This window comes from Salminus brasiliensis, chromosome 3 (assembly GCF_030463535.1).
Source record: "Salminus brasiliensis chromosome 3, fSalBra1.hap2, whole genome shotgun sequence".
Taxonomy (NCBI): Eukaryota; Metazoa; Chordata; class Actinopteri; order Characiformes; family Bryconidae; genus Salminus; species Salminus brasiliensis.
This window is the reverse complement of record NC_132880.1, coordinates 40,664,395-40,682,380: the sequence shown is the minus strand read 5'-3', so window position 1 is coordinate 40,682,380 and position 17,986 is coordinate 40,664,395. Positions and strand designations below refer to the sequence as shown.

At 39.6% G+C, this 17,986-nt stretch overlaps 1 protein-coding gene across 2 annotated transcripts; it reads right to left on the bottom strand.

The window, feature by feature from the left end:
• Positions 1–392: 392 nt before the first annotated feature.
• pogza (pogo transposable element derived with ZNF domain a) lies at positions 393–15,122 on the bottom strand. Of its 2 annotated transcripts, none has more exons than XM_072676169.1 (19): positions 15,023–15,122; positions 13,259–13,364; positions 13,014–13,112; positions 12,218–12,315; positions 11,311–11,401; positions 10,883–11,101; positions 10,254–10,727; positions 10,028–10,116; positions 9,330–9,721; positions 8,045–8,199; positions 7,794–7,894; positions 6,782–6,928; positions 5,454–5,588; positions 5,032–5,246; positions 4,291–4,431; positions 4,082–4,141; positions 3,849–3,961; positions 3,518–3,542; positions 393–3,199 (listed from the first exon to the last, which is right to left on the bottom strand). In XM_072676169.1, exons 2-19 carry the CDS (start codon positions 13,350–13,352, stop codon positions 1,531–1,533), a joined length of 4,317 nt encoding a protein of 1,438 aa, XP_072532270.1. In that variant the 5' UTR covers positions 13,353–13,364; positions 15,023–15,122; the 3' UTR covers positions 393–1,530. The 2 variants fall into 2 exon arrangements, with proteins under 2 accessions (XP_072532270.1, XP_072532271.1); XM_072676170.1 differs by having other exon boundaries at positions 3,518–3,539.
• Between the last annotated feature and the right edge of the window lie 2,864 nt (positions 15,123–17,986).

Genomic DNA, 17,986 nt, shown 5'->3' with positions numbered 1-17,986 from the left:
TATACACCTGTGGCAATGGGATTGAATGAAACCCAATATCCCAATACTTCCGTATAGTGCAATAGTTCTTTACAATGCAACCCAAAACTTTGAATGTTAGATGTGTGATGTAGCTTGTCTGTATGGCTTCTGTATGTTTGAACCGTTGTACCTGTCCATGACATGATAATATCTGTGCGATGTATTGATTTAAAAAATATTTGCATGTAAGCTACTAATAAAAAAATAGTTTCAGTAAGGTAAATAAAATAGTTTCAGTAAGGACTGTCCTTAGCAACCCTGCTATTATGTTTTTTTTAATGTTTAATCACTAGTTGATTAGGAAAGTTCCCTCTTCACATATAAAGAACAAAATAAAAAGTGAACTACAAAAAGCTATAAAAAGGTTGGTTTATTTTACATTACACAGCCCTTTAATAATAAAAGCAGCCTCAAACAGCAGATCATGCCATTTGTAACACTGATAAGGAGGCCACTTTACCTCTTTGCATTATATATTTATGCACATGGACAGTGTAATTAGTATTCATGATGAGAAAACAGGTGAATAATATCTGAACATAAACAAACCAAAAAGATGAACAGCTCAGTAGTCAAAAACATGTTATCATTCATTTGTACAGCGCTATAAAGGTTTATACCGATCAACCAGAACATTAGTACCACCTGCCTAATATTGAGTAGGTGCTTCCACAACAGATCTGAGCATGGACTACTCAATACCACTAAAGACATCCTGTGGTATCTGCTAACAAGATATTAGCAGCAGTCTTTCAGTCCTGTAACATGTGAGATCATATCAATGAGCCTTAGATGTCCATGACCCTTTTGCCAAATCAGATCAGGTGGTTCCTTTCTTGATCCACTTTTGACCCCACAAGACCTGCCTGATGTTTCAGAGATGCTCTGACCCAGTTAACACAGTTCCTTGTCAGAGTTCCCGCCTATTTGTCCTGCTTTTAACGCAACATCCTCAGAAATGGACTGTTCCCACCCTTTGACAGATGCCACTGTAGATGAAGATAACCAATGTTTTTCACTTCACCACTCAGTGGTTCTAATGTCATGGTTTATCTGTTTGAGAACATTTGTAAAGGTGCACTAAGGAAGACTTTCTTCTTGTGTGTTTGAATTCAGTTAAAATTGAGTTAAAAAAATTCCATGCTGGCCCAGTGCATCTTTTTTTAAGACATGAAAATGGTCACATTTTTGAACTGCAGTATTTGCGCTGCATGGTCAACGACTTCAAAATAATATGATCATCTTAAATAGTGAACCATTAACAGATGCACATTAGGTGAACAATTGCGAAGCTTCCCCAATGTTTCTATTGCTCTGTTGTAGTGTTTGTACAAGGAACAGTCAGAATGTGCAGAGAAGAATGCCTGATCATTACGTTAATAAATCACAAACAAATGTTCTTCTCAGACGAAAACCAAAATAATCAGTGAGTAATAATAAAAAAAAAAATCTGCAAATTTGCAAAGTATAACTGTTGTCATAAAACTGACGGTCAGTATTTTTCAGACATTAGCAGTCTGTAATTTCTGAATCTTCAAAGCCATGAAAAGATTCCAGATCACTATCTTTCTCAAAGATCTTTTTCAAAGTCTGGGGATTGGCTGGTGGGGAGGGCAATGGGCTTGGAAAAGTAATATCTGAAGAATTGCTTTTCTCCCCAGCCTCCACAGCTTCTTCAGCATCTTGTTCCTGAATTGTGGAGACAATGAGTGTTTCAGTCAGACTACGCACTAACTTAGAAACCTCTGCAGGTTCCAAGTCTGGAGAGGAGCTCAACAACTGATCAAAACTACGTTGAAGAAGTTCCGGTTTTGCTGCCAAAATATCCAGCATCTCAATGATCCAGGTTGAGAGTAAAAGAGCCAGGTCAGCAGGTTCTGCACCAATCAGATCTTGTGGTGCTTCCATCACATGCTGGCTCCAGCGAGCTTGCAGGAACTCTCGCAACACAGGCCCAACACAAACCTCCAGAGGTTGCAATCGACATGAGCAGGAGCGCGGAACTATGCCTGGAAGAGTATTGGCACTGTTGAGCGATGCCAAGAAGTCATCAGAAATGTGTCCACGGTAAGTGTCCATAAGCAGCAACCCCTTCCCTCCAGAGCCAGGGTCCACATGCTGGCGCCAGACTTTGTCAAACCACAGTTGTAGTCTTTCTTCATTCGTGAAGCCCTCTGGCTTTGCCTCTAAGAGAATGACATTTGGTAACGATGGTGCGTCTGGTTTGAGGGGCGCACCGTTGAGAAACACCATGGTAGGTAACATCGTGCCATCAGCCAAACCTGTGAGTACGATGTCCATAAGTGGGTCTGTTTCACCAACCAACTGGAATGCAGACATCATGGAAAAGGAATCAGCAGAGGCTGGATCTAGCTGCTCCAAATCTATGAAGACAGAGAGCTCATCCATAGCACCAATGGAAGACTGAGCAAAGTTCTGTAAGGTGACCTGCTTAGTCATGAAGCGAGTAAAAGAATGCACATGTTCCTGAGCTTTAGGAGGTAGTAGTCGGCTGCATGTGGTCAACGCCTGCAGACCTAGATTATGGCGCAACAGAAAATCCACAGCCCACTCATGGGAGATTCCTGGTCCGCCATCTTTGCTCATGATCTCAGAGGCTGTGGAGAAAAGTTTCCCCTCATTTATAGGTAGCTGCTGCTCACGCTGACACAACACCCACTCAGCTAGCCGGTCACTTGCCCGAGGAATCAAACCTTCTCTGCTTTTCAGGGGCCCAAGCTGATTTTGACGCTTAAGTAACAAGGACTGAACTTCCTGTGGCTGCGTGTCAAAGTGGTTTGCTGCCTGAGGAACACCGAAGCAAAGGGCGTAGAGCACCATCTTGAGTTGAGCTAAAGTAAGGGACCCTCCCACTGCAATTTCTGGCCGAGAGTGGGCACTATTGGAAAGCCCACTTTTTTGTGGACTTGAATCCTTTGGCTGAGTCCCACAGTTCTCATCAGGCACAGTGCTTTGATCAACAGGTTGCACCTGAATGGGGATTGATGGCGTGTGGGCAGTGCTAACAGGAAGGTTAGTGCATTGATTAGGAGGAGTGCCAGATTTACTGGGGTCCGAAAGTGAATGCTGAGCCACTTGTATTACATGGAGAGGAAGAAGGGTCCTTGTATCAGGCCTCTGATCTGGACGAATCAGGTCAGTTGGTATGAAGACAAATCTACAGAAAAAACAATATTGGATAAAGTCAGAAAAACAAGCATTTTAAGGAAAATCAGTTACTTATTAACAGCAATCATTAATTTAACTACACTTTATGTTTGGTGATATTTCAGGCTAATTTACTATCAGTGATTATCTATCTGTCTCTTCTTGGCTACCATTTGTTTTAGGTATAAATCCTTAGCAGGTTATTGATCTCTCACTTTTCTGATGACAAGAAATGCCAAGCCATTTTAACTGTAGTGTGCTACAATGCTACCATGACCATGAGCGTTGCACTGATTAGAGAAAGAACAAACCATCATAGTCAAATTACCTTTTGTAGCCACGAGAAAATCCTTCTGGAAGAAAAGGAAAAAAACAAAAAGTATTATTTGATAGAAATTAGTATGAGCATATTTCTATGAAGTAAACACCCTAAATGGAGAGGACAATGCCCTGCAAGCCTCATGCCAAGAATAGGAAAAAGTCACAATTGTAAAACTGCTGCAATAGTGAAACTTTATTAAACAGCTAGAAAACAGATGGTGTCTGGGATGTTAAGCGGTAGGTCACTACAACCAAAAACACTTTTTTGTTTTTTCTCTTCCTTGAGGTGTTACCTGAGGCAAAAAAGTAAATGAATAATAATTTACACAGTTTCTTACCACTGAACTTGCAGTAGCTGGAAGAGTGGCCAGGATTCGCTGCAAGATGTTTGGCCATGGAGTCCCCAACCTCAGTGGTGTAATCACATGAATAGCAGCTTAGATGACCCAATCTACAAAGAAAATAATAATAATAATAATAATAATAAACTCAATTAATAATAAAAAAAGAATCACCAATCACAATGGCATGAACAGGAGTTTGTACCAACTAGAGAAACGTGATTTCTTACTTTGGACAAGGCTTGTACAAGTTCAAGTATTTAGTTGTAGTTTTGCGAGAAACATGGTTACTGTAAACAAAGACACACAAGATCTTATTAATCATTTATTACAATACAAACAATTCAATCCTACTTTTTTCATTATTTTTTTTCTTAAACACTAATGACTGATATATGACTTTTCACATATCAGCTCTCTCTCTTATACACACACACACCTGATCATGTGGTTGGCATAAGCTCTGGAACAGCAGGTGCGATAGTGGCACAAGGAACAGTGCACAAAGGTGGGAAAGTGGCTGGAAAAATCTGGAATCTCATAGTTACATTCCATGCAGAACTGTTTTTTTGCTGGTTCACTGGGAGGAGAACAAAGATGTAAAGTAAGACAAAGAACATGAGAGTTTTTACAGTAGTGCTTCTGCAGGGACACTGACAGCTTAAGCATTTGAAACTATTGTAATGACACTAATACACAAACCAACAACAGCAAGTTACGATACAAAAAAATAGAGTACAGTATTTTTGATGCACAAACTTTACTAGTAGCATTACATTTAAAAAAATCTTATTACACTAAATTGTATTTACATTTTCTCCACTACATCCAATTAAACAGGAATAACAATGAGCCTCATTCACCAATATCTTCCCAAATCTTAAGAAGTCTATGTAAGATGCATGATATGTCAAACCACAGAATTGTTTACAGCTCTGCTTTTATAATGCTGGATCCCATTGTCTTCATAAATTAATCAAATTCCAAAAAAGAAAACACTGCTGAATGTCAAAATCATCTTAAAAACTGAAGTTTGTAAATGAGGCCCAATGCAGTTGGTCAGTGTTTAAGTACTGACAATATTTATGATGCGCTTAGAAAACCATAGTGTTAATCACAAAGTTACAATAACAATAAAAAGTGGTCGTAACACCCACTCCTATTCAGTACGCTCACTCACCATTGGTTCTGAAACTTAGTCATGAGTTCCAGCATGCTCTCCACAGGCTTCCTTTTTGCAGGTGTGATTTTTTGACCAGAGCACCGAGGTACAGCAACTGAAGGTGCAGGGGATGGAGGGATCTCCTTCAGAGGAGGGCTGTGAGCACTCTTGCTAGGTGCTTTTAGGGTAGAGCCATTATCTACCTTTTTCATTGAATAAGCCCGGATGGTTACCTGACAAACAGATTAACACGTAGGTCATCTACTCAACTTTGACTTTTTGATAACTAGCTGAAAAGTTTAGCCAACAAATATTTATTCTTTCTGCATTAACGTAAACCAGAACACTCACATAAAACACATCCAAACCGATCCAAATAAACAAGATATACCTGATTTAGATGTGCTTTACCCAGCAGAGTGAGGGTGGGAGAAACTTACCCTGGTACCAGGCTTAAGCCCCATCAGTTGTACAGGTTTGAGATGAGTCCGATGGAATAGAGCCTTATGTTCTGCCTTCTCTTTCGAATAGAGAAACTGAAGCCGGCACTTGTCACAATGCTGCACAGTTTTTTTCTAGATAAACAGACACTAATATCACTATAGATTCAGTTTTGATCATCCTTTTTACAATATCCTATATTAGTGGTCGGCAACATAAATGAGGGTTTCATAAACAAAACTAAATCATCCTTCACCCCACAATGAGAGCCATGTTTTTGTAGTATCTTACTGATGCAGTGCAGGATCATATGCTGCCCTGTGGGATGTTTTGATTAGGGATGTCACAATCTGACCCAGTGACTTGGGATGGGAGGCCGATCCAGGCATTTTTTTTAAGAATCAGGTAGTGGCTTATAAGGTTCCAATCCATTTCCAATCCCAAAGTTTGCTGTAGCAAAGTGTCAGTTCTCACCATTAATGTACATACTCCTGAGCTGCTGCAGATGAATATCTATTTTTTTCATAAACTAATCTGTGACCTTATTTTGGTGATCAAAACAGAGCAGCTTTATTTGAACTGATAAGTGACGCAACATTTGCAGTCAAAACAAAAGCTGGCAAAAAAGTTGCCTTCTAATTCCCACTCCCCATTCCACCTTAAATAGTGCTGCACTTACACTGTGTACATTTCAACAGCAGAACACAACTACTGCAGAACAAGGTAGAACAAAATATTCAGGGAAGAGGAAAACTTTAGTTTAGAGTTAGCTCAGAGTCTCGCTGTAAATGTGATGCAACAAACAATGTCAGAAGAAGAGGATTTAAACTCTTCACTCTTGCATGAAATGTTTGTCTATTTTTTGCCATCTATGTCCACGCAGCCAAACCACCCAGTTTGGTTGTAGTTGTGCATAATGGGCAAGAAGGGAGAAGAGAAAGATGGTACCCGGGTTGCCGACCCCTGTCCCAGATGGACTAAATTAGCCCCAGAATTCCTCTCCATGTTAGCCACTTTGTTTTAGAGTATAATGTCCCTAATGAGTATATAAGGTAAATATAATATAATACGTTGAAAGCAGCTGTAAGAAACTACTCTGAGCCACACAGCAAACTTCAATTACTGAGTATTAAACATGGTCATTATCATAAAAAAGTCTACACATTCATTTTTTCACAGCTGCAAGACAGAGGTCAGATGTTTAAGCAGTCAGTTTAAATGTATTTATGGCTGATGTCATCTGCTAAACATAGCTCACTATAATCACCCAAATTAACAAGAAACAGTCCTCTCATCCAGACGTCCTAGTACTAGTTTAATTTCTTACCTGATGCTTGCTGTAGTGTAACTGGTAGCCGTTGCTGGACTTGAACACTTTGAGGCAATAAGAGCACTGCAGACAGTTTGTGTCCTTGTGGAGCTCTCGGAAGTGGACTACAACATCATTGTAGAAGGACGAGCGGAAATTGCATACCTAAAACAAAAAAAAAAAGCATGAATTTAAAGCTCGAACTTAAATCAGGTTTGCGAAGTGTTGTCCTTAACTGCAAGGTTTGGATACAGTGGATTAAAGTATATATACAGTATACAGTAACTTGCAGATTTCAAATAATTATTTACAGCATACAATTTAACTTTAAATAATAAAAATGATTACAGTGTTTTTCGAGATTCTCAATTTTGTCAAGAATATATAGAGAGTTTAGTAAACTCAAAACATCAGTAGATGAGCTGCAGTTGAAACTGCTTAAATATTTTGAAATATTTATTGTTTGTGGTCTTTCCCCTCAATTTATTTACTGCCTATTTCCATCTGCAGGACCCCCCTCCCCACATGATGTCCCCAGACTGAGAGTCTTCTGAGGCATTTGACCTATGATCTCCACCTTTGATGAACAGGCAATTAGACTGTTGTGTGCTGTGAAATTACACTACATAAAAAACATAGGTCTGAGTAAATGCATGGTTTCACAGCTCTTGAGTGGTGCATCTGTCTAACTGCCTGCTTGTCGAGAGGCGTCCTACGTTTGAATTACATCAACACCTCAGCCCTCGGTGGCCAAGAGTCTGAAAAGTCCTAACTTGTAGATGGGAATAAACATTCAAATAATAGGAGGGGGGACACAGTCTATTGTGGGTGATTAACTAATGTTCTTGAGGCTCAACTTAATATTTATTGTTGACCAAACTGATTAACTGAGTTAAACTGAGTTAAGAGAACGTGACTAAAATTAGTTAACTCACAAAATGCTCAAAACTCAAAAATCAGTTCGTTCATGATTTTAAGTAGACCTTTCTATACATTTTGTTAAATGTGTGGGACTCTAGATGAGGGTTACCTGACACATGTATGGCATTTCTCCAGGCTTGTGGATAAGTTTCATGTGATTCAGAAACAGAGGCTCATTTTCAAAGGACAATTCACATATTTTACAGAGGGCTGTGGACAGAAGAAAAACAAGCCTTTACTACTCTTTACAGAAATGTATAGTCTAAACTATGGTTTACTACATGCACATCAGTAACTTTAATGGGTAAGGGTTTTGGGCAATGCAATGGATAGTGATAGTGGAACTGCGAAGAGACTCACCTGTGCATTCTACCTGACTGTGGACAGTCTCAACGTGGCACTGCAAGGTGAAAGGTGAGGAAAAGTTCCGGAAGCAATGCTGGCACTCGGTGTGGCAGTCAACATCACCACTCTGGCGCTCCATTTCCATGTGGTGCTTCATGTGGTTCATCAGCCTGCAGGCAGAAAAATGCTTAGATAGCCCAACCCAGTCAGTTAACTTTAGTCAATGTAAAAGGCAACAGGAGACACAGTGTCTTGCAAAAGTATTCAACTAAAAGAAACTAGATTTATTTGGACTATTAACAACAGTTTTTCCAGACAGTATTTTTTATACGCATTTTGCACATTGATTATTGCCCACTCTTTCTTGCAGATTCATTTAAGGCATTTAACAAACACTCTTATCCAGAGCGACTTACAGAAGTGCTGTTGATCAGAAAATATCCTTAGCTAGTTGGTATCAGCTAGGAGTTTTGATTGGCGTCTACAATTTTTTAAATAGTGCCACAGATTCTCACTCAAACCATAACATGGTCATTGTAGAACATTAATAACAGAACATGTTATTAATGTATGTAGAACATAATTGTAAAACCACCCTGAAAGATAACATTTCTCCCATAATTTCCTAGGAGACTGTCTGAAGCAGCATCTTCTGTGTATTTTGGACCACCTAACCATCCTTCAGTTTTAAAAAGATGTCCAATGTCTACTGAGGAAAGGCATCTGCACAACATGGTGCTGCTGAGAGTCATACTTCACTTTTGGGATGGGGTTTGCTGTGGAATGGGACGTATTAGGTTTGTTTAATCAAAAGCACAACAAATGTCTCATCTGACCACAAACGATTCCAGCAACCACTAGACATGTGTTGATGTGTTTTTATTTCAGTAATGGATTCTGTCTTGCATTTGTGTAGTTGTTCCTTTTACTAGTGACTTCTTTTTGACCACCATTCCTTACAGACCAGTTTATGCATGAATTATGATACTGTTGACTGGTTCTCCTTCACTCATGTTTTAGCCACAGAACCCTGTAGCTCATTAAAAGTAAAGTACCTAATTTAATTTGTAATCCAAATTTCTCTGCTATATATATCCTTTTAATTTGTTAACAGTAAAATAATCCAATGAACAAATGTGGTAATGTGTATTGTTCACAGAGTATCATAGAGCTGTGTCTGCAAACACCCCAAAACAACCAGAAACCTACAGAAACCTCCCAGCTCCACTCTTATTAGTAGATGATGATGCCACACAGATACATCACTAATCAAACTAAATAATGGTCTGGGTGATCTTACTTGATGTTGTTCTTCAACTTCTTGTCACAGAGATGGCATTTCATCATGATAGGCGCTTGGTTATTCTCTATCAGGACAGGCTGACCAGGGTCCTTTCCATAAAAGAAGTCCTCTACTAGTATGATGAGCTTGCCGTGCTGATCATAGTCCCCAGTGCCAGGACTGGGAGCTCCCTCTGGTATCTCAGAGGTGGTGACGTGTTTTACAGAGGCAGATACAGGGGGGTAAATAGGAGGAGGAGGAGAAGGAGAGGTTGATGGACGCCTTCCACCAGCAGATGTTGAGAAGGACGAGTGGCCAGTAGGGCTCCTGTGTGAGACTCGCTTTGCCCTTTTCTTTCTCAGCTGAACAGACAAGGCTTGGATGCTATTTACAAGCTTTTGATTGCATCGCTGAAAGAGATTGCAAAATGTGTCAAAAAACAGAGAGCTGTCTGTGTGAAAACTGGACAATGAGGACTTATTTTGGTTTATACTAGAATATGGACTAATGGAAAAGATTGTTGAGTAACTTTCTTGACCACAAATTACTCAACAAAATGTATGTAATGAATAATCTTTCTATTAACATTCTTCTAAAATGCATATCCATAGTGCACTGTGACCAATCATTCATTCTCAAAATTAACTAATAAATAATAATAAATATACATATTTACAAAACCAAAATACTTTGTCTAGGTGTACAGGGGGACTTACACAGAGGTAGCCACGAAGAGATGGAACAGCTTTATAAGAAGCCCCACAGACAGAGCAGGTTTGTGGTGGCCTGGATGCACCCTGAAATACTGCAAAAAGAAATCTGATTAATCCTCACATTAGCTTACATTAGCACACGAATTACACAGATCAAATGAACAAAAATGTTTTTAACAACAACAACAACAAAAAAACACTATTACCTGTGTGGTAACTGATTACTGACCTTGTGTAACAGATCGGGGAGATTGTGGTTTTGGGGCCAAAAGAGGAAGGTTACGCTGAGGGATTTGAGAAGAGGCCTGGGTGTGCACTGTGCTTGGACCTGAAAGGGTAGATCCTGCTTCATGAATAGTGCGAGCAGACGCTGTAACTGGAACTGTGCGGGTTGTCACTGCCATTGGAGCTCTGAAGGTTGTCACTGGAGCTGTGAGGGTGGGCCCTGCTGCTGAAGCTGTGCTGGTTGTTCCTGCTGCTGTGAAGGTAGAAACTCCCAATGGAGCTAAGTGGGTGGGCCTTGCCACTGAAACTGTGAGGGCGAGCCCTTCTGATTGAGCCTTTTGGGTGGGCATTTCTGCTGGAACTGTGGGGTTAGGCTCTGTCCGTGGGCTGCTGACAACCTCTTTTGACTGTACTTCTGAATTCACCACTTCAGAGGCAGCTGTGGGTGGTGCAGTAGGCGATGGGCTGGTAACTTGGACTGTGGACAGTGAGATTTACAACACAGGTTCTATAATCAAACTTTTCTCCTCTATCTAAAACAATGTGTTGGACACTCTTTACCAACATTTTGTGTTGGCAGAATGACAATAAAAACAACTGGCCATTAGATTCCAAAAATCTATTAGGTGATACCAGAGTCAGCTGGAGAGGAGACAGGAAGAAGACTGGACGAGGAGAGGCCCCGAGCAGGCATCCCAGCAGAGGCCACAGCAGCGATGTTATGTACACCAGACGGCCCGCAAATTGTAAGTTTGACTGGGATCTGAACTGTGGTGTAGTTTTCTGGAGATGTTGGTTGTGGTGTGCCTGATGGAGAAGCAAGCTGAGAGGTGATGATCTGGCTTGCCTGAGCTGAGGAGAATGGAGGAAGGGGGTGTTTGATTAGTACAGAGACAAACAGCACAGGACATCACAGGCAATACAGAGCTTAAACAAGGATAGAGAAAAAGCTGTTCACCAATGCTCTTGATATTTTTAGAGCTACATACCACAAAACTCACATTTTGTTTGGCACCAAGTGCCAAGGTTAAGTAAAAAGAAAATAAAGAAAATAATCTTACCTGGAGATAGGAATGCTACAGGTTGTCCAGTGCCAGTAGGTACAATGTAACCTATAGATGTTGTCAGGTTCTGGGGAGCACCTGGAGATAGCTGGACGAGAAACATGCGAGCACACATTAAAAAATTAGAACAAAAAAATAGAAAGAAAAAAAGGAAAATTAGAAAAATGTTAATTTTCTTTTTATATTTAAAACATATGGACATGTGATCTTCAATTTAACAATAATGAGAGATGAACCCAGATAACATGCCCCTGTGGGGCCTGTATAGGTTGCCTAACTGGGAACCAGAACGTTTTGGTCTGCAGCTTCCATGCTGGCCCCACAATATGGGTCCCAGTGAATCCCAGGATGGGTTAAACATGGGCCCCATCCAAGTAGTACACCACACGTGTGCCTAGATAGGACCCGTGTGAGATTAGGGTGGGAAGTGAAGCCCATCTGGGTCCCAGTAACAGCACATGTACAAACCCAATCAGAACCCAATGCCCACCTGGAGCCCACCTATGCGAGCCACACATGAGCTTGTTGGCTGGGAGGTAATATTACTAAACACATACAACTGAAGAAATGTTCTAGCGTTTCAAGTTCAAGTTTTTGCATCCTTATTAGTTACAATTGTACTTATTGTTGTTTTTTTTTTTAAATAATTTTCTTCAGTCGTATGTGTTCAGTTATATTACCTTCATTTCTCAATATTATTTAAATGAAGACCAAATGTCCATGTTTGTCATGTTTTTCTAACATGACTGCATGTCACACTGTGTAACTGAGCATCAGTAACTGAATGTGGCATAAACAGCAAGCCTTTAAATCACTTATTTCAAAACATAGGAAATAATAGGAAAAGGAAAAAAAAGAAGAGGAAGGCAAAACCACTGTCAAATGCAAGACAAAGTGAGCAAACCTGTGATGCGATGTAGATGGGCTGACCAGGGGTGCCACCGGCAGCCATCTGTATGGGCTGCAGGACACTGGACAACAGTTGCTTGGGCACAACAGGAGCTGAAAAGGAAAACTTTCTTAATCTGAGAGAATCTTACATCCATATGGTCTCAATAATATATTCTGAACTGTGAATGCCTCAAAATCAAATAATCATTCAGGTTAAACAGTTTCTTCTAATGTAAAGACATGGTTTACTGCTTCTTCTTATAGAGACATACTTTCTTTTAACTGATGATGGCTGCCTCACTTATCATGCGACAATGGGAGAATTGGTTGTGCATGTTCTCTAAAATGAACACTACTTGTACACAAGGGGTAAAGTAATAAACAAAGGCTGCGTGACTACGACCTCAATTACCAGCAATGACTACGTCCTTGCCGATGCACAGTGAGAAATATGCTTGCGATAGATTGCAGCTGGCGATAGATTGATCGATGTGTCTATGTGGAAACTTGGTCAGTGTTCTCTGGTTTGCCCCCTAGTGGAAGCCACCAGTAACACGTGTAGCACATAGGCAAGTACATGAACAGCTACATTTACGAAGCAGACGGTTGTCTACACAAATACATGGTCAAACAGCAAATATATCTGTAGCCTAAGATGACTGTATTTGTTTTGTTGCCAAATTCATTCAGTAGTACAGTCCTTTCCCAACCACAAGGACTGTTTGTGCTTTATAACAGCAATTATAACGACTTACACTAATGCTCTGCTGTGTGTGCTTAAGACAGTCTTACTTATTTTATAATCTTACCAGCAGCAACTGGCAGAACTGTTGTCTTGATAGTGTCCTCTGTTGTAGGAGACTGTACAGTTGATGCTGCAGCAGCATCAGAAGGAACTAGCGAGACACCTGTGTGTACATTTTGTGATAAATAAAAACAAAATTGTAAATAATAAAAACTGATTTTAGTTTGTGTTGAATGAACACATTTAATTAAATATGAAGAATTATTCATCAAGCAGTAAATAAAAATACATTAAACTGTTGATCCTTACCTGCATCGGCCATGTCCACTGTTTCATCAATGTTACCCTGACATGCTGCAAAGTCCTCCTCCTCACATTGCATGTACAATTCTGACTCAGCCATGTTCCATAAAGTCTGTAAAGAAGTGGCAGAATTTCATGTATGTTTTAGTTCAAAATGGCGCCAGTGAAAAAGATCTCATTTTCTCTTGTATCTATAATAACAGTTTTAATAGTAAAAGGTCCAAATAATTTCCAGATATCTACACTTTAACAAACGTGACTAATTAAAATCTTAGGTTCACGTATCTGTGAGATATGTTTAATTCAATTTGGCAATATTGCTAGTCACTTTTAATAGCTTTTAATACCTGTAGATCTGATATTATAACTAATTAAAAAGCCATTGTTAATATCTAAAATGAGAATTTCTACTAGGAAAAGAATTACGTTAAGCATTACAGAGATCTTGACTTTGAGGTTTTGCTAAAAATATTATTGAGTTAATATGCAATTGAGTTAACGCATTACTGGTGGCCTTTTAGGTTGAAATGTGAGTTCGCTTTACTAACATGCCCCTGACAGTTCACAACAACAGACAGACAAACACACACTTCCAAATCAGTGTAAATGGTGGGTAGGGGCCAGTGATGCATTTTCCATATTAAAGGTTAACTAAAGGCAGCAGGTCACATCCATGATGTGGTTGATAGAAAAAAATAACAAAATGTTAACTTTATATTCTGTAAAAGTTAAACAAAAACTAAACTAAAAAATGTATATATAATAAAATTAAAGAATAAGAATATAATTAAACTAGCTTCTATAGAACACAATATTTTTTTTTAATAATATTTGGAAACATAAATCTGTTCCTTTAATTAACAATTAGCTCTCAATTTAATAAATTATTACTATTAATTGTTTACAAACACAATCTCTCAATTTACAAAATCATTTCCCTCAGTTTAGCAGGGACACTTTAGTAAAACTGGGGTAATCATTTCTTAAATTGAGGGAAACTATTTTTAAATCAAAAGAACAATTTATTAGATTGATATGATTTATTAAATTAAGGCAACAAATGACTGTTTATTAAGGAACGATGTATTAAACTAATGGATTGGTTTTTGAAATCAATCCATGAAACAAACTGTTCCCCTGATTTAAAAAAGGAAGAATTTATTAATGATGATGGTTGTATGATTTGTTAAATGGTAAAAAAAAAATGTATTACACTGTCATGATGCTTTATTAAACAAACGAAATAATTTATTAAACTGAAGAAATGTATTGATATTAGGTCAAGGAAACGATTTATGACAGTGACATGATATATTAAACTGATGGATGGCTTTGGTAAACTGAGGGAACGATTTATTAAACTAATGGGTTGATTTATTAAATCGAGGGAACGAATTAACTCTATTGTCGTTTTCTACTTTGGTCAAACTGCAGGTGCTCCGCACACCTGCACTGGTAATATGCAAGAAGCGCAAAGGCTGGTGATTTTCTCAGGTGTGCCAACCTAGTTTATAACTTCTTCCTTGCAGCAAAAGTCCTCCGGCTCCCGATCTACGAGTCCCCCTGACTCTGGGGTGTGTGTGTGCGAGGCTAAATGCTAACATCGCTGCTAGCTGCATGTGGGCTCCCACTCCTCCGTCGCCCCTCCTCCAGTTGTGCTACGCGGGTTAGCCTTAGCCTGCCTGCCTGCGCTACATGACTTAAACACAACTTCCAAAACAAACGCTCATCATTTTCGCTTTGAGTTCACACGAGTCATGCACACCTTACCTCCTAGGTTATTTTTCAAGCGTGCAAAGACAAAAAAAGCACAGCACTCGGGCAGACACTTCACTACTTGGTACTCTTGGCCATCGGGAGAGGAACAGTGAAGTCCGCGTATGCTGCTCCTTCTCCAGGCTGCGCGCCGCGGTAGGTTAACCACCTCCACACGTCACTTCCACAACACCCTCTCGCACGCTGATTGGCTGCGATCTTTAGGGTGGGCGGGCTTCTCGCTCGTCTCCCAACCCTTAAAAGTGATCTAGTGATCGAATGGGAAATATAATATGTCCACCACCCTAACATACCAAGTTATGGATACAAAATCATGCAGGACATGTTCGTTTTGACTCCCCAAGTCTGTGTTAAACTGTTTTAAGCCCTTCAGTATCAATACATTCATCAAGACTGAGCTGCCATGTCAGGCTAATCATGCAATGTTGTTGAATAAGCTCAACCAGATTGATCAGAATAATAAGCAATATTAAAATATGTGCACCAAACGGTGATGCCTGTGTGTTCAACGATGTGTCCGAGCGACCTTTGCGCTTGATTACAAATGCTGTCATGGATTATATTATATTATATGTCTGTGTATGTTGGAATGCTAATGCTAATGCTAATGCTAATGCTATGCCACAGCTACTAACTAAACAGGAACTCATGGCGCAGTCGTTAGCTTGGACGGCTAACGTTAGCAGGCTGTCTTTTAGCCATAAATATCTGCCCGTAACAACTGGCGCGTTATTTATAGGGAGGGATGTCCGTGTAAATGCAAATGAACGCAAGTATGTCTTATAAAATAGCGATACTATGAGACAATAGTTAGCTAGCTAACACATAGATTCACTGTCTAAGCCCTTCTGCTAACTTAGTTAGCGCTAGCGAGCTTAGCAGCTAACAGACAGCTAGCTAGCCTTTCCGCACCAGGCTTTAAGATGGCGCCTGCAAATTGTGCATGTTTCCAGTAAATACATACATCCAGAGTACAAATATCTAACCACAGGCGCCTAATTTTTGAATAACTGACTGATTTTGTCTGATTATTGGGCGGCCATACATGCTGCTGACATCCTGTCAACGTTACAAACCGCTACCATTTTAACGGCGGTAACGTTAAAATCTTTGAATGGACTTTGACAACAACAGGGAGGAAAGGGTATTAGTAGGGTATTAGTAGTTTAGTCAAATATCCTCGCTGTGGACATTTGTTTTACAGCATAAACGGACGTGCTTTCATGGTAGTGCAGGTGATCAATTCTACTGTCGGTCTAGATAGACGGATGTCAGCATGCGTGTACAGCACTAGTTACTGTATGTACAAAAGTATTGGGACACCTGTGCAATTTCTTTTGAAATTAAGGGTATTAAAAAGAGATTTTTCAATTTTTCTAAGGAATTGACTGCAAACGCGTAATTGAGGTCAGGACGTCTCATGGTCACCACCCCATCTCACCCTAAAAGTATTGGATCAAGCGCCATCATTCCAGAGAACCCAGCTCCACTGCTCCACAGCTCAGTGCTGGAGGGCTTAATACCCCCCAAGCCCACACCTGACATTGGCATGGTGCAACAGGTTTCTGTTTATCTGCTTCACAGAGTCCTATTCTATTGCCAATACTTTTTTATACAAGGACTAGACAAACTGCATGCATTTGGACATCTGTGTCAACAAAGGGATGTCCACAAACATTAGGACATCTCATTGACACCAACAATGTTGATGGCCTAGTGTTAGTTACATTATTGCGAGCATTCACTGAATCTGAATTGGTAAAACTTGGTGGAGTGGTGAATGGCATTGAACAATGTGGGACATGATAGACTTCGTGTCTGGGCAGCTTGCATGTAGCTAGCATTGTTGCCTATATTTTAGCGTGTCTAGATTTTAGCCACATTCCCTTGAGTTTAAGTAAACTTTAAAAAAAAACTGTATTAATTAAGCAAACTGGTAAATCACATTGAGAAGTGCAAGCTAATGTGAAGATGCCTTGATAAAAACAATAAGATGTCAGCTAAGACCACCATAGTGTTTTATTGTTTTGACAGTGATAATAAAAATCGTCCGGATCGGATCAGATTTGACCCTCTAAACTGTTTCTACCTTTATGAGACTAAACTAATTTGTAGTTTTCTAATCATACATTTTTTTACTCTTAACTAAGAACATACAATACAGGTCCAAAATTATTCAGACACCTTTTATAAATAGTCAATTCAGCTTCTTTATGGTGTGCTTATTGTTGACACAGGCAATCAATTCAATAGAAAAGTACTGGAAATACAATTGGAGACTCTGGAGCAGCTGTACATAAGACTGAGGACACCATTCCCATTGCCAAATGTCAGCAAAAGGGAGGAATAAGCTGAGCCGAGAAACTGTGTTCTCTGGAGTGGTCGGACGCCATCCAACGGGGCCTACCTTGTGGGTTGGAGTAGCGTTTGTGAGCCAGAACTAATCGTTCAAAATATGTGACTTTATTAATGGTCTTATGGATCAGATCCTTACAGGAATGTCCCACATCTAGAGTTAAGGCTTTGAATTTGTTATTTGTAATATCCCTCATCTAAACCTTTATACCTTTAGTTCTTTACAAATCTTGCATTTTTTTTACATTCTTATATCACAGTGATTACATATATAATTAATATTTTATCTGTATTAATATAATTTAAATAAAATTCTTATTACATAAGTATAACCGTATTATTTTCTAAATATGCATAATGCATTTGTTATACCAAGATCTGTTGATAACTAACAACACCTTTAATCGGTATGTTGCAGTTCACCACTGTTTCTCTGTTTCTCTAATTGCCACACCATGAGCCACGCCATTGATCATGATCTTAGTCTAATCTGGTTATAAAACCTTAACTGGGCCACTGTGTGAGGTGCTTAGACTTACTTGCACTCTGTGCTCCATGGCCATAATACAGCTCACAGGGCACTTTAAATGAGCAAGGAGAGAG